General features: G+C 29.8%; 1 protein-coding gene across 3 annotated transcripts; it reads right to left on the bottom strand.

Moving 5' to 3' along the window:
* Window positions 1-3,650: 3,650 nt before the first annotated feature.
* LOC126734168 (geranylgeranyl transferase type-1 subunit beta) lies at window positions 3,651-15,512 on the bottom strand. Of its 3 annotated transcripts, none has more exons than XM_050437702.1 (9): window positions 15,320-15,509; window positions 14,380-14,492; window positions 14,188-14,316; window positions 14,008-14,126; window positions 13,780-13,947; window positions 13,550-13,713; window positions 13,334-13,493; window positions 13,112-13,269; window positions 3,651-3,956 (listed from the first exon to the last, which is right to left on the bottom strand). In XM_050437702.1, exons 3-9 carry the CDS (start codon window positions 14,295-14,297, stop codon window positions 3,804-3,806), a joined length of 1,032 nt encoding a protein of 343 aa, XP_050293659.1. In that variant the 5' UTR covers window positions 14,298-14,316; window positions 14,380-14,492; window positions 15,320-15,509; the 3' UTR covers window positions 3,651-3,803. The 3 variants fall into 3 exon arrangements, with proteins under 3 accessions (XP_050293659.1, XP_050293660.1, XP_050293661.1); XM_050437704.1 differs by lacking the exon at window positions 3,651-3,956 and adding an exon at window positions 8,945-9,841 and having other exon boundaries at window positions 15,320-15,512; XM_050437703.1 differs by lacking the exon at window positions 14,380-14,492.
* Between the last annotated feature and the right edge of the window lie 301 nt (window positions 15,513-15,813).

The following is a 15,813-nucleotide window of genomic DNA, read 5'->3' as shown; positions in this document are numbered from 1 at the left end:
AATAAAAAAATTTCCCACTTGTTTATTTTACATAATTCTAGTTTATAATTCCCAACATATTACGGACACAGGTGTCCATCATCAGAGGATAAAAAGTTTAAAATTGGCATAAGTTTCACATACCAGGGTTTGATGTTCAGTATAAATACTGACGTCTCTTTTATCTTTGTCAACAATAGAATATTAATAAATAAAAGATTTTTATCGACATAAACTCAAACCCGGGTATGTGTAACTTTAAACTTCTTATCCCCTGATGAGGGACACCGCTGTGTCCGAAACATGTTGGAAATTCTAAACCAGAATTATGTAAAATAAACAAGTGTAGGGACACTGTGAGATTTTTTCATTTTACTTTGACTTTTAAAATATTTTGTATGATTTCATACAATTTTTGTATGATGATCAATAGAAAAACCGTCTTAATATGGAGCTATTAGAGACATATCTCGATAATTTGGTATCCAGGAACGGACTACCTCTAACAGATTTGGTTATACCCTGCATGATGAAAGCAAGAATCTTACTCTAAAAAAGATACCCTCAGTCTATATCGATAAATTGGACAATTTCTGGGATAAATCAATTTTTATTTAATAAGATTTAAACCTAAAAATAAACTTGTTTTTAAATGTAATTATTTATTAAAGATCATTTTTGTATGTACAACTTGACTTCCTTCTAAATGTATTTATAAAGTACTCTTATTCTCTGAACAAAAGCTAGTTAGTTCTCCAGAATTGTATAATATGGGTCCTTATTTCTTTCCAAATAAATTGTTATAAAAATTAATTATTTCTAATAAATGTTCTCTATAGTCAACTGGATTATCACAGATTTTAGGTATTCCCATACGAAAAAATCTAAGGCGTTCAGATCATCGTTTGTTTAGCTTTGATAAACGTTCTTAAAATTATGAATGGCATTTATTTCCAAATCAAACAATTACATATATATATAATTTTTACTAAATTCTTACTACATAATTTAAAACAAATTAAAAATTATAGTTTCTCCTCATACAATGATGAACTCGTTTAAGCGTTTTTCTATCATAAATTCTGCCTGAAAAAGGATTTGGAAATCGTTGCTCATAAAGCTTTTTGGCTTCTAAGGTATTAAATGATGCAAGTCCATACATTAGATGCATATCAGGATGTTCAGAAAACGTTAATTTCGTTATTATCGCAAATAAATTAAATGAAATTTATAAAAAGAAGAATTATCGCAAATAAGTTTTTAAAAACACAGTCTATGGCTAAGAGATATTACCGAAAAAATATTTATGACAGCCTTAGAAACCTATAGCGGCAAATACTAACCTATCACAATGACAACAAAAAAATTTTGTTATTGAAATGGCTTTTTGTTAACTGTAGGAAAATTTCAAACCCATTTAGGATCTAATTAATTTTTGATTTTGGTGAAATTTTGTTGTCATAAATAAAAGCTTCTCTTATGGATATATAGTTGTTAGACTGTACAGGGAAGTCAATAAAATACAGCAATTTTATTAATGCTTGGGGAATTTTTTTAACTAAAACTGCATGTTTACCTTTACCTATTTGTAATCATATTAAAAATTCATGCCACAACTTAAAATCTTTTAGAGGCACTATGATGTAACATATAAACATAATCCAAGTCTTTAATGCAAACCCAATTGAATAAAAATACCTTTTTCTCGGAAATCGCTGATTTTATTGATAGTGATAGTAGATTTTATCATTTCTTTGCCCACATATTTTGGGACACTCTGTATAATAATAAAGACTTACTAGAGGAGCGATTTATTCAACATCTTCGTAATAAAATCCATTAAATCAGAAACATAAAACATTGTACTTCTAGGGATATTTTTCATATTTACTCCTTTACGTTTGCATAATAAGAAAATTTAAAATTAAATGTATCTTTGGTATTTCATTATCCATTCGAAGTGTAATAAAGCAATTTGGAGAGTTTATTAATGTAATTTTTAAGAGTGCTTTGAAAACTTTAAATGAGAATATCTCGAAAACGGTGAATTGTAGCGAAATTTTTGAAGTGTACTGAGCCAAACTGTTTGCACAATGCACATTTTAAGTAAAAAATTTAAATTATGCTAATCCTAAAAAAGTTACGGAGTTTAAAAAAGATAAAAATTTTGCTGGTGGTTAATTGTCAGATTTGCCATATGGAAAAAACCATTGCCCAAATTTTGCTAAAAACAAAGAATAAATGCTAGATTTATAGCCAAAATTTTAAAAAAATTAATTAAGTTTATCACCCTGCATCTTAGTTGTTTTTATCTCTGTATATAGTACATTAAGCCCTATTTTTAAAATGCTGCTAGTATTTTCTATTATAATTAGTTTTCACGCCTTATTTATAATTGAATTTCGTATTATATTGAGTTTTTATAGCGAGTTAGTCATAAAATGCATAAATGCAGACTTGGGTACAATCTTGAATACCCAGTAATTAATAAAATAATCGAATATTCTCCATAGAATTAGAGCAAACAAATTGTATCCGAATACGATTTATTCGATTCCCTAAACTTATTTTAATATGAATATTTCAAAGGAACAACTCTATGTAAATAGGTATTTTATATTTAAATAAACAAAATATATTTAGCAAAAAAAAAAATTATAAAAAAATACATCTGTAACTGATTAATACTATAACTTAAACGCGTTTCTATAATCTATATATATAAAAGAGTTTGTCCTGACTGACTGACTCATCATCGCAGAGCCCAAACTACAATAGCTAGAAACGTGAAATTGAATGCCAATGAATGAAAATGAATTGCCAACGGGTTCCTTTTATAATGTAGGCACCGGATAAGAACGGATTTTTCGAAGTTCCATCGATAAGGGGTAAAAAATGGGAAAATTGTTACCCGTGACCTCGAGAACTAAGGGGGTGTGGCTTCGGAGTTTGAACGGAGACTGCCCCCACCAACGAGTCGCAGGCATCAACTTAAGAAAAAAAAATTAACTGCAACAATGTTTTTTTATAATGTAGGCCCCGGATACGAACGAACTTTTTGAAATTCCACCGATAAGGGGTGTTAGCGATATGATAAATATCGCATAGCGGCATAAAATGATTAATAAATACGATTGAAAAAGTGCCTCTGTATTATTTACATTTTGGTAGACATAACAACAAGGCGGGTCCATGCGAGACTGATACCCGAGAGGTGACTCGACTCAGTCTTACCGCTCTCTCTGCATCTAACGAATCATTTTTAAGATTATTTGTGTCTTGATTTTATAATAATTATATTATATTAATCGCGCCCCTTGACCTCAAGAAAAACGGCGTGGCAATTGTGGGTTGCATTTACTATTATTGGAGGCCTTCTTCGACTTTTCTTTTATTTTCACGCGAGCAACGCCGCGGGCATTCAGCTAGTTTTAACATAAAATCGATTTATATTAAAATGATGGAATCGATAAGATCGTTTTGTTCATTATTATGAAACAAAATGTGTTTTGTCACAGGGTTTCGATTATGTTTTTAAAAACTTAATAAAATTTATATTTTTTGTTATATCCATTTATTCAAATATTACATTACCAAAGACTGTCAATAGATTGTTTTGTTGCGTGTAATATAAAAAGTACGTAATATATTCTAACGAAAAATCCATAATATAAATAATAAAAAGATCGAATACTTTTTAATTACAAAATGAATAATAAAAAATACACAATATAAGAAATTTCTTATTCAGCCTTATAAAAGACCATTCATCGTTGTATTGTCAGCTGAAAACCACAAACGAGTTTCTTCGTTTAATTGTTTATTTAAGTCCACTGAGCGTGCAAAGTTTTGAGTCGTTCGAGCGTCCGTTTTGTGCAGTTTAGAGCGGGCGACATTTCAGTCAGGTCGGAGAAGCCCATCAGGCTTAACCCCGCTAAGCCAAAGTAGGTGTGCATCGGGTCAGCAGCAGAATTTACCTTCAAAAAACACGTTATACATTTCTTTTATAAAATTAAGACTGAAGTAGAAACAATTAATGAAGTTAAATTGAGACTAAAGTAGAAATTAATTAATTGATGAAGAAACAACTTGTGAATATGACATATAATTCTGGAGGTTGTAATCAAGAATACAAAATATTTCAAAGAGATCAATTCAGCATGGCAAATATTAAAATTAACCTTTTTGAAAAATATGTTATCTAAGACGCCGCGCCACCAGCAACATTAGAGCGAATTGAAAACTTTAAATATAATTATCTCGAAAATCGTAGCGAGATTTTTGAGGTGTATGTTTTTTTAAGCAGAACTATTTGCAGAATGCATATTTTAAATAAAAAATTAAATTATGGCAAGCCCAAAAAGGTTATGGAGTTTAAAAAAAAATCAAAATGTTGCTGGTGGCGCCCTCTGATATAATTGAAAAAAAAACATTAAGTTTATCACCCTGTATCTTGGTTATATGTGACTTTTGGACTAGGAAAATTTTACTCAACTGATTCTTTTTTAAAGGAAAGCTGCTGTTAAATTTTTTACCATTATTTATGAGACACCCCGTATATGTGAGGATTCGTCAATCGCATTTATACATAATTTCCTATAGAAGTATGTTCATAGAATTGAATATGGCAAGATTAAGTGTTAAGCGAAGCTTCAATGATGCAATATTTATTTATTATGAAAACTGTAACCCAAAGTATAAGACATATTCCTTTATTACTTATCTATTATTTGCAGTTCATATAATGACATAACAAAAACTGATTTTAAGTAATATAATATAGTGCAGTCAATACAAGAATTTTTCCTATTCGAATATGAACATAATACCTATCCCTATTTTAATAGTATCTTTTATTGTTGCTAGGTTAGTTGTTAATCTAGTTGTTTTTGTTTTTTTTTCTATAAACATTGTAGGCGATTTCACATATTATTACAATTAATTGTATTTGTAAGAGCACAAAATAAATAAATAATGTTAAAGAACAATTTTAATTCAAAAAAATATAAATTAAAAATTAAGCAGATTTTTTTTAAATGTTAAGTTATGCATGTATGCTTGCATAAAACAAACTAGATAGTTTAAAAAAATTCAGTCTACGCACTAAACTTATGTATTACTTTAGTTTGGTTTTAAAATGATCCTGATGAGGAAACATAATGTGTCCTAAGGTACAAATATTATGAAATAAAACGTTATAAAAAGTCTAAGACCCTTAGCAAACCTAAAAAATTAAAACGCATTTGATTTATTCGCTAGCATCGGCAAAGGTACGACCAAAGAATAAGTGTCAACTAATTACTTTTTACAATGAAGATATTGATGTGCTTAAAATAATATTTTTGTGGAAATTTTTGTCTAATAGGTCATAAATATACAACAAAACATTACAACTCATCAAATTTTCCGTGAGACTTTGCGATATCATAATAAGCGCAGAACACAGAGTGAGAACGCATTCGGAGAAAAGGAGTTGCATATACGGTGTATACTCGCCTCGCTGTTAGTACACTAAACGTAAAATTTAGTATTTCGACAAAAACTTTAACTTTCTTTTATATTAAACGCATAAATTTACTAAGAAACTCTAAAGATATTATAAAACAAAGTCAAACTTCTAAATGTTCGCTTTTGTCTCAGAAGTACTGTATTTTTTTTTTTTTTTTTTTTTTTTTTTTTTTTTTGGGGTTGGTGGAGAAATTCTTTATGAACACTGGTTACGCGGCGCCGCCCCCAGTAGTGTGGGACTCAGTGTCGAGTCTGTTTCGTCCTGTACCCACTAAAACTCCACCGCTGGGTGGTGCCTTGTGGCTCCCTACACTGCGGTCTGCTAAGAAGCAGTCCTATTGTGTCCCATATGTTTAGTCCCACAGGTTCAATTCTGTAGCTTCAAGGAAGTCCAGGATTGTGCCCAGTGGTAGATTTCTTATACCCTCTGGTGAGGGTTTCTCTTCCCCCAGGAATGTTGCCCTGGTTTGATTAAATGCATCACAGAAGCACAGTATGTGAAGAGTTGTTCCGTCCTCCTCATTGCATCCCCTACATAGCGAGGTAACTGATTTCCCTAGCGTATGCAGGTGTTTCCTGCTGGGCGCATGGCCTGTAAATAGCCCTGCGACCCTTCGCAGTTGTTGTCTGGAGAGGCCCAGTATGTTCTCACCCTTCTTGAAGGGTGAGAACTGTATTACTGAACATCCACACTATCGGTCATACTTCCGTCGGCTGATCTTGTTCCATAGTCCAGGTCCAGTCTTGTTCCATAAAATAGCGCTAAAAAGAAATAGCATGATCACAAGATTTCATCCACTTCTCTTGAAAATATTGAGAAAAAAGTTCATCATACTGCTCAATATTTAATAAATAGCATGATCACAGGATTTGATCCACATCTCTTGAGAATATTGAGAAAAAAGTTATCATACTGCTCAATATTTTTGAATATACATTTTAATCATCTGCAACATATTGTTTTAAAGCAGCCCATACCAACTCAAGTAAATCTAAGCCCGGTTGGAGAGTAGAAGCCGTAAAACAGAATGACCTGCATCGGTCATAACCTTATCTATTTCGAAGGTTTTATATTGAGGTTTATATATTTTTATCTGGAACCCATGGTCGGACATTTTTCCACTTGAACATTATGATATGGTGCATTATCTATAATTAATACACTATTGGCTGAAATTTTTGAAATGAGTTTTTCTTAAATTCATTTCTTGTAGTTGGTAAAATTCATTTTACTATGATAGTCACCGGACTTAGTTCCAGGTTTAAATTTAAAATATGCGTTTTTTATTAAACCCATTTCGCCGCCTATATCAATAATAATAATTTTTTGCCTTTTAGATACTCAGACCTTTCGTTAGTACTGTCTCCCCAGGTTTTTTAATGGTCATGCAAGTTTCATCCATGTAAATTATGGGGCGATTTTCTTCCTTATATTGCCTAATGCTCCTAAGAAAATTTCTCCTAAGCACTTGCAGAGCTTCTCCATCTGAATTTTCCTGTTATTTTTAATCTTTTTCCATTATTTTTCTCAAAGTTTCACTAGATCCTGTATAATTATTCGCTGCACTTAACTTTTTAGTTATTTTTCGCAAGGTAGGAACTCGTTTTTCCGTTACATAAAAGTTTATTACTATACGACAAAGAAGGCCTCTGTCAAAATAGTCTAAATTGGATTTTGTTGTTAAGATGATTCTGTTTTTGCCATGCTGGGAAAATTATATAATAATAATAATAATAATAATAATAATAATAATAGTCGCTCAAAAAGCAACAAAAAAAAGTACAAACAGAGGTACACAGACAGTAAATAACATCGCGTAATTTAAATGTAAATACGAAAAATAAGAATATTATTCATTATCCTAACAATATAATTTTGTACATACATAGTAATAATGGAAATGAGTGACCAATAGGCCATTATATTCAGACTTTAAAGAAGTTACCCCAAATTCTGTTAAGGTCTTAGAATTAAATATCGTATGCAAAAAAATAAACAGCAACATATACCTAAAGCAGGAATGGGATAGCAAGAGAAGAAGGGAAAGTTAAACTATAATATCAATTTTAAATTCCATCTTTGTATATAATATAAACATTTTTTTTAATTTTATTGTAATATATTAATATTTGCACATTAAAATTCATAGTTATTTTTAATTAGTTTAGAAAGAAAGAGAAAATTTATGCGTTGAACAAATTTCGCTTAAATTTTGCTTTAAATGCGTTCTCGGACATCGCAGTTTAATATTTTAAATTTATTTACAAGATGCACTATTCGTACGAGAATGACTTTCTTTGTGGTGAGAGGGAACAGTTAATATTTTTTTTTTCTTATATTTAAATTGTGTATCTACATTTGTTCGATAGGTCACCTTTCTAAATAGATATGGTGGAGTTTTCCATTTAAGCACCTTATAAAAAAAACAAACAGAATGCAGCAATCTTCGATTTTTCATATTTAGACGTTTTGCGACCTTCAGTTTATGAGATATATGCTTTCTTCCAAGATTCTTGGCACTGTTTTAAAAAATAATTTCATCGTTATTAAGTTGAATTTTTATATTACTTAAAAGGGCAGCTCTGTGACTATCGCTACAATTTTTAAATGTAGCTTTTGAATTTCCAGTAAATTGCTAAGATCAGTATTAATTTTTTGATTGGCCTGAGCAACATCAGTGTATTTAAACGAAAAATAAATTTGATTTTCTTCAGCGTAGTTATGATGTTTACAATATTTTATTATTTTTGTAATCTGTAATGTATAAAGTGTATAGAGCAATGAATCAAGAATACTACCTTGGGGAACGTCAATGGTCACATCCCGGGCTTTCGACATTTTGTCATTTAATATTACCCTCTGTTTCCCATCAGCCAGATAAGAACATATTAAATCAACGGCCGATTCGCAAAAGCCTAAATATTGTAGTAATGCTAAAAGAATTTTATGATTTTCCAAATCAAAAATCTTGGAAAAATCTAAAAGAACCAACACGGTGGCTAGGTTATTATCAAGAGCATTTAAAATATCGTCAGTTCCTTAAGTTAGTGCAGTAGTACATCTATAACCTTTACGAAAACCAGACTGATATCAAATTATTAAAATGTAAGTAATTGAAAATTTGTTGTTCCATAACTTTAGATAACTTTTTAAGATTATTAAATTCAGTGGGGTTTTTTATTTTAGACAAAGGAATGACGTTAGCCCTTCTTCCATAATTTAGGAAAATATTTTTTTTTCCAGGCAGACATTTATATTGTGGGTAAGCGCATTAATTATCATGGGACAACAGAGCAAAACAAATTCAAATTCAAATTCAAATTCAAATTTATTAATCATTTTGGTTATATTATAACAATTTTTAACTTAATTATATTCAATAATAATAGTTAACAGTCATTGTTTTTAACATACACCTAGATGTTGTAACATCTGTTTGTGTATGCTGAGAAATCACAAAATTTTAGTAATAATATAAAATATAACTAACCATAATCTACAACTAAACAAAAATTCTCCAATAAAATTTCCCTTCCCAAAACTATTTAAAAAAATTAAATTTATCTATATTTGAATAAATAAATTTTCTACAGACCTTACTAAAGTTTTTAATATTATTTATATTTTTTAAGCTGTTTGGTAAGATGTTATAAAATTTCGGGGACAAGTATCCTAAAAATCGTTGCCCTATAGTTTTTTTTATGTTTGGTATTTTTAGGTGTCTGTTTATATTATTTCGGGTTGTGTAGGAATGACTAACATAATTCTTGATTTTTTCTGATTTATGTGTATAAATGCATGTTGACAATATGTAAATTGAGCGTATATTAAAAATTTCTTCAGAATATAATTGTTGTGTAGGAAATCTTTTTTGTTTTTTGTATATAACTTTTAAAATAAAGTTTTATACTACATTAAGTTGTTTTAAACAATTCTTGTATAGACCTCCCCAGACAATCACCCCATACCTTAACAAGGACTCAACCAAGGATTTATAAATTAAAATTAGTAGTTTTTCATTTAAGATATTTCTCAAAATATGAAATCGATAAATAAGTTTACGGATGTTTTTTGTTAATTTTAGAATGTGTTGGTCCCATTTTAAATGTTTATCCACAATGATACCCAGATATTTATTAAATGAAACTTCCTTGATATCAATTAATTCAAGTTTAATTTGTTGAAAGCTGGGGCGATTAGCAGCTGTTATAGAAAATGCAATATAGTTTGTTTTTTGACTATTGAGACTTAATTTAAAAGAATCCAGCCAGTTCTTGACTGTTGCTAGACCAAGTTCTGCAGTTTTTTTTGTGTCTCCCCAAGAAATTCCGTGAAACACCGCAACCGTGTCATCTACAACAATAGATATATTCAAATTATCCACACCAAATGCTTTGCTTGTAGCACTAATATTTTGTAGAACGTTTGCAATCACGTCCTGAGTAATCAAATTAAATTCAAATTCATTAGGAGAAATACTATATTGTTTAAAAAAAAATTACATATTCATCATCAGGTTTATTATTCCCATTATTTATGCTGGTAAAAAAACAATTAAGTTTTTCGACGTCTTGTAAGTGCAGAGGGAGCTCTACATTCGATTTTTCAGAAAGATCAATATTTTTTAATTTACACCAAAGTTCTTTATTATTACAATTTGAAATTTAAATATGTCTGTTTTTCAGCTCTTATTGCACTCTAACGCACTAGTCACATTTCTAAATTGTTTGTATGTATTCCAATCATCCCGGGATTTGATTTGTCTTAATTCGATTTGGTTTTATGATTTACTTTAATTAGGGCGCATGTAGATTAATATTCGTAAGTATAGATTGATTTTAAAAAATCAATCTTTTTATCTATATCTACCATGCTGTACATAGTGTGCCATGGTATTAGCTTTATGTCAGATGTAAATTTAGCCCGGTCCACATAATGTAAATTACGATATATATGCAAAAATTATGTTAGGGGTTTTGAAGTTTAAATTTTTATATTACAGTAAACAAGCAAGGGGTCTGATATCTCAACATCTCTTACCCCACAATCCTCAATTAAATCTACATTCGAAAAAATAAGATTAATTAAAGACATAGTAAAGTTTGACACTCTTGTCGGATCAGTTATAATTTGCTTTAAGCCATAGACCTTGGTAAGTTCTAGTAAGGGACAAATTTTATTTAAACCTAAAACATTAATGTTAAAATCGGCAATTAAAAAGACAGAATCATACACTGCATATAACTCGACTAAAATAGTGTCTAAATGATATTAAAATAAGTTTAAATCGCCTTTGGGTAGACGTTATATGTTGCCAATAAGGAGTTTTTTGCCACTTACTTTAACTTCAATCCAAACATCTAACTTCTAACTTGATAATTTCGTTATTGATATCAACATGCGGCCAGGACTCTGAGACACCAATTACATCATACCGTTAATTGAGAATATGGTACTATTTATTATTCTCAATCATTGTATATGGGTACCATATCAACAAGCATACTGAAAGTTTGCCACATGATTTTTAAAAGAACACACGCACATGAACATTTTTTTTTAATTTACAATGGTACAAAGAATAGGTAAAAAATAAGGAAAATAAATAGGGATAATGCTAAAAGAAGATAGAAAGGTATGTTCCTTAACCTGTAAAGTTTTTTAGAGAAGCAATAAGTTTAAGCCTAATAAATCGCTCACTACTTGGTTACGTAAAGATAAAAAAATATAAAGAAAAAAATACCTACAAAAATACATAGAATTTTTTTCCCAGAAGCATGAGTTTTACAAAAAATAGATAAGTAAAAAAAATATATTAAAAAAAAAAAAAACAAATGTCTTAAACCCATGAGATTTAAGTAAAAGTATAGACATAACTTAAAAAGTGAAGTAAAAATGTAGAATCTTAGATGTGACTCGGTGGCATTTTTTTATGGCATTGTTTGATATGTTAACCTTCATATCAGAATTAAATAATGTTAGTATTTTGCCATTTAATATTTCCGCGTTTTCAGCTGACGGGATATACGCAGATTTTTGTTGCGGCTTTGCTGCTCCTGGGCATCCAATAAGAACGCTGATGCTTGTTATCCTCATTAACCTTAATTGGTTTTTCTTCTAACGACGATATCTGTTTTTCCTGTTCCTTGTTTCGGTGTTCAAGTTTCGTTTCAATAATGGTGGTTAAGCTATCTGCTATTTCTTCCAAAAATTTCTCACTAAACATGTTCGTTATCCGGCTTTTCATTTCACGGATATCTGCGCTTGCCAAAACCATGATGACAGTTAAGCATATAAACACAAAATCACTGAATTAACCAACAGAAAATGTTAATCTTTCTAAGGTAGTACTGGAAAAACCACAACAATCCTACTGCAAACACTTTTAAATATAAAATAGTAAATATTTCTTTACTTTAACTACTTTATTTCAAAGAAAATTACAGAGTGATATTAATTTTTTTAGCACCATCTTTTCGCATATCAAAATTATCAAATTCTACTTGAAGCACCCTCTTAAATATTTTTAAATGCCAGAAAGATCCGTTTAAAGAACTCAGACTTAGTCCCTCTGCTAAAGCAGCAAGTTCATCTTTTCTAAAATCTTTAAGAGACTGATTTTCTGTGGCCTCTCGTTGCATAAAAAAAATGAAATTAGCAATAACCGCCATCGTTTGTCCCGAGAAGACTTCGCCTTCTAATTTTTAATGAAATTCCATTAATAACCATTAGAAACATAAATATTAATAACAATCTCCTCAAAATATAGCAGATAAACAACAGGTATAAGAACACCATAGATTTTGTCACCAACTTACGGTACAAGTAGTTCGCTCTCAAAAATGAACGAAATAATCTGATTCACGTCTCTAGAAACATTTAACTAGCTGTTAATGTTCATGTAAAAAGTAAAATTTATTAAAACTAATGTAATATCGCTTTCTTTAAAAGCAAAAATAAAACATTATGACTTTTTACACTAATTTTAAGGGAACATGTGAAATAGGTTATTAAAGTTATTTGGATTTAACTGTACATTTAATAACTTCAAACCTTAACAAAACTTTTAACTCATGTCAATGGCTTAATGAATCAGGTCACACACATCACAGTCAGTTGTAGATGTAGTAATATTACCATGAAAAGTTAAGTGTGGGAGAGGGGGTATATGATCCTGATTGTTTTAAAATAAGTAAAATTTTTAAAACAGGAGATTAACAGTCTATTTTTATAAAAGGTATAATAAGTAATACTTTTAAAGGCCAATTTTTCTAATCTATCTTTTTTCAAAAAATATAGAGTGATTTTGAGCCTTAAATGAAGGGGGTAGCGAGAGTGTCACATTTCGGGGAGTGATGAGCATAAAAATGTGGACTCATACATGGATAATCTATTGCAAGAACTTAAAATGAATTGATAACGTTATATTCCAATATTCAACTCTTTTAAAATATAATTTGGTGGTGTTAATTTTTTAATACATTTAAAGTAGTCGATTCTGTATTTGAATTTCCCGATTTTTGCGTAAAAAATCCGACATTTGCCGACTGCTGACTGCTTAAATTTATTCTTAAGAAGTTTAAAAAAAATACACTAGAAAATAAAATTAAACAAAGAAATTACCCATTTAGCAAATCCACCATATTTATCTTGAGTCATTAGAACAAAACTGGGATTTTCATCTGACTCAATAAATTGATATGCATTCAATATTTGTAAGCTTCCTCCAGTCCAAAATGAGTAACATGTATCAGTTGGCTTATTTGGTCTGCCATTAAAACCTGTAAAAAAATGTTGAATAAAAGAAAGACTAGTGAAAGCTCTCTTTCATTATGCAAAACTTACCTGTTTCTAAACGAAACAACAGCCATCTTTTTAAATTTCTAGTTTGACTTATTGACAGCCTATTTAAATTATTGCTTAATGCTAAAGAGGCTAAGGCACAGAAAGTTGAGCCACAATGACTCTCAAGACTTGGACCTTGACCTATACCTCCATCATAGGACTACAAAATAATCATTAAAATTTATTTTAGGTGTTTGATGATTGTAAATTGCTCACTATGCTCTTTAATATAAAATCTACCATCCTCTCCAGATCAATACCACTCCAATCATTCAAAATATATGATATACAAGCTGCACAAAAAACGAATCTCATATCATTTTCTGTACCTTCAATGGCTGCTTTAAAAGAGCCATCTGGTAATTGCAAGGCTTTTAAACCTACAAGTTATTGAAAAAAATGTAAGTATATTCCTACATGTCACAAATAATGCTTTTACTACTAACTGCTAATAATCTTATCCTTCTTTATTTTACTCAAATCATCCCCCAGTATTAACAAGGCTAGTAGGGCCGAATAAGTTGTGGCTATATGCCCCCATTTATAAGGTGCATCAATTCCTTGATTTTCTGCGGTATTTAATGTTGAAGAGCCTTGAAAACCACTGTAAGGTTCTACAAGTAAAAACATGCTTCTTTAACTGAACATAATATATTATGTTTGGTTAAACTCACCTGAATCTACTTGCAAGCTATATAGCCAGTTAATCATTTGTTCTTTACATTCTACATCAATATTTTGGATTTCACTTAGTACATCTAAACCAGCTACACAAAAAAACATAATAACAGCCCTAGAGAATAGAAAGGTCGCATCACAGTGTTCTATGTTTATGTTAAAAATATGAATTTTACCTATTTGTATCTAAATTGGCTAAATATGATGGAATCCTTGCATGCAGAAACCTGTTAAGAAACTTCTTATGCAGGTCTCTTTCAAATTCAAGCCTTGGCATCGCTTCCATTACAGTATTGATAATTTATCTTTTATGTAAAAAAAAATGACAAAAAGAAGACATAAATATATGGTATTTTTTAAGTACCTACCTTATATATAATGTAAGAATAAAAATTGGAAAAGTGTACAGAAGTAATTTTCCAAAAACATATAAACATTAGTTTGCTTATAAAGGTTTTTTTTCTGTTTATAGGTTCAACATCTGAAAATAAGAAGAAACATATCCATACCTATTCTTTATATCACATTATTGAATAATAGTTATGTTTACAAAAAAATCACAGACTTAAATGAGTAACAGATTAAAAGATATTGTCATTTAAAACTTTTAAGTTAATAATACATTAAGTAATCATAAGGTTGCCAAGTAGTTGGGCAGTCAAAAACAAAAAAAAAATATTTAAATACAAAATATTTCATTCTTTTGTAAGTTAGAAAACTAGTAATTAATTTATAAAACAGGTAAAATACTTGATAGATTTTTTTTAAATCATTTAAAAAATATCTTTATATACATTTATATATGTAACAAACATAACTGAATATTATCAGAACTAAATTTTGCACTGTTTAGTTGTTTAGATCAAAAGGTTTTTTTTTTGTTAAAAGGGTCAAATTTTTTTAAACATTGATTTGGAACAAAGATCATTATTTGAATAAAGATTTAAATAAGAGAAATAATATACATCTTCTTTGCAGTGGCATGGAGTTTTAAAATTATCAGAATTCAGTAGTTTAAATAATATTCACTTACTGCTAACAAACACTAAATTTCCCCAAATTTTTAATAAACAGATTTTAATATACTTATTTAAAAAAAAACAATTAATGATTAAACTCCAATAGAGAGGAATGATGCAAAAGTTTGGGGTTTAGTATAAAAGCAAGGGTCAAAGATAGATTTGTTGCTAGTTATTTTGGATGTGTGAGCTTTGGCGATGAGAGAGTTGATATTGGCAGTTGGCTATTAGTCATCCTAACATCTCAGTTCATCAAATCTAATCTTCAATTATATATCAAGTGCCCCACCTTTTAAATTTACTTATTTCCTCTAATTTGTTATCACCATTTTGTGCGTATTGGGATATGACTGTATTAATACCACAAATCCGTAAAAACCACTATTATAATTATTGTAAAGCACTAAACATTTAGAAAAACTATTATTTTTTTATAATCCCCATGATTTACAAATACTGTCAATAAAAAAAACAATTCAAATACAATCAGCTGATGAAATACTGACGAGCCGATCTGTCAAATTAAATTGACAGATGACATAAGATCGTACGTAAGCCATATGTTAGCGAGTAAGCGCCTTAAGCTTAATTCTGAGTAGCGCGAATATCGCGGATTTTTGACAGGCAATTTTATTCTCCCACATTCCCATATTTTACCCAAACACATAAAAGCAAAATTCGTCTACGCGAAAAAGCAGATATTTGGAAAATAGTTAAAACGATTTCAACTAAGTTTTCTAAAACACAACAACTAATAGATTTAATTCGACCCTATTTTCCACA

The sequence above is a fragment of the Anthonomus grandis genome, chromosome 3 (genome assembly GCF_022605725.1).
Source record: "Anthonomus grandis grandis chromosome 3, icAntGran1.3, whole genome shotgun sequence".
In the NCBI taxonomy this organism is placed as follows: domain Eukaryota; kingdom Metazoa; phylum Arthropoda; class Insecta; order Coleoptera; family Curculionidae; genus Anthonomus; species Anthonomus grandis.
The sequence above is the reverse complement of the archived record's forward strand: the minus strand, read 5'-3'. Positions and strand labels throughout refer to the sequence as shown.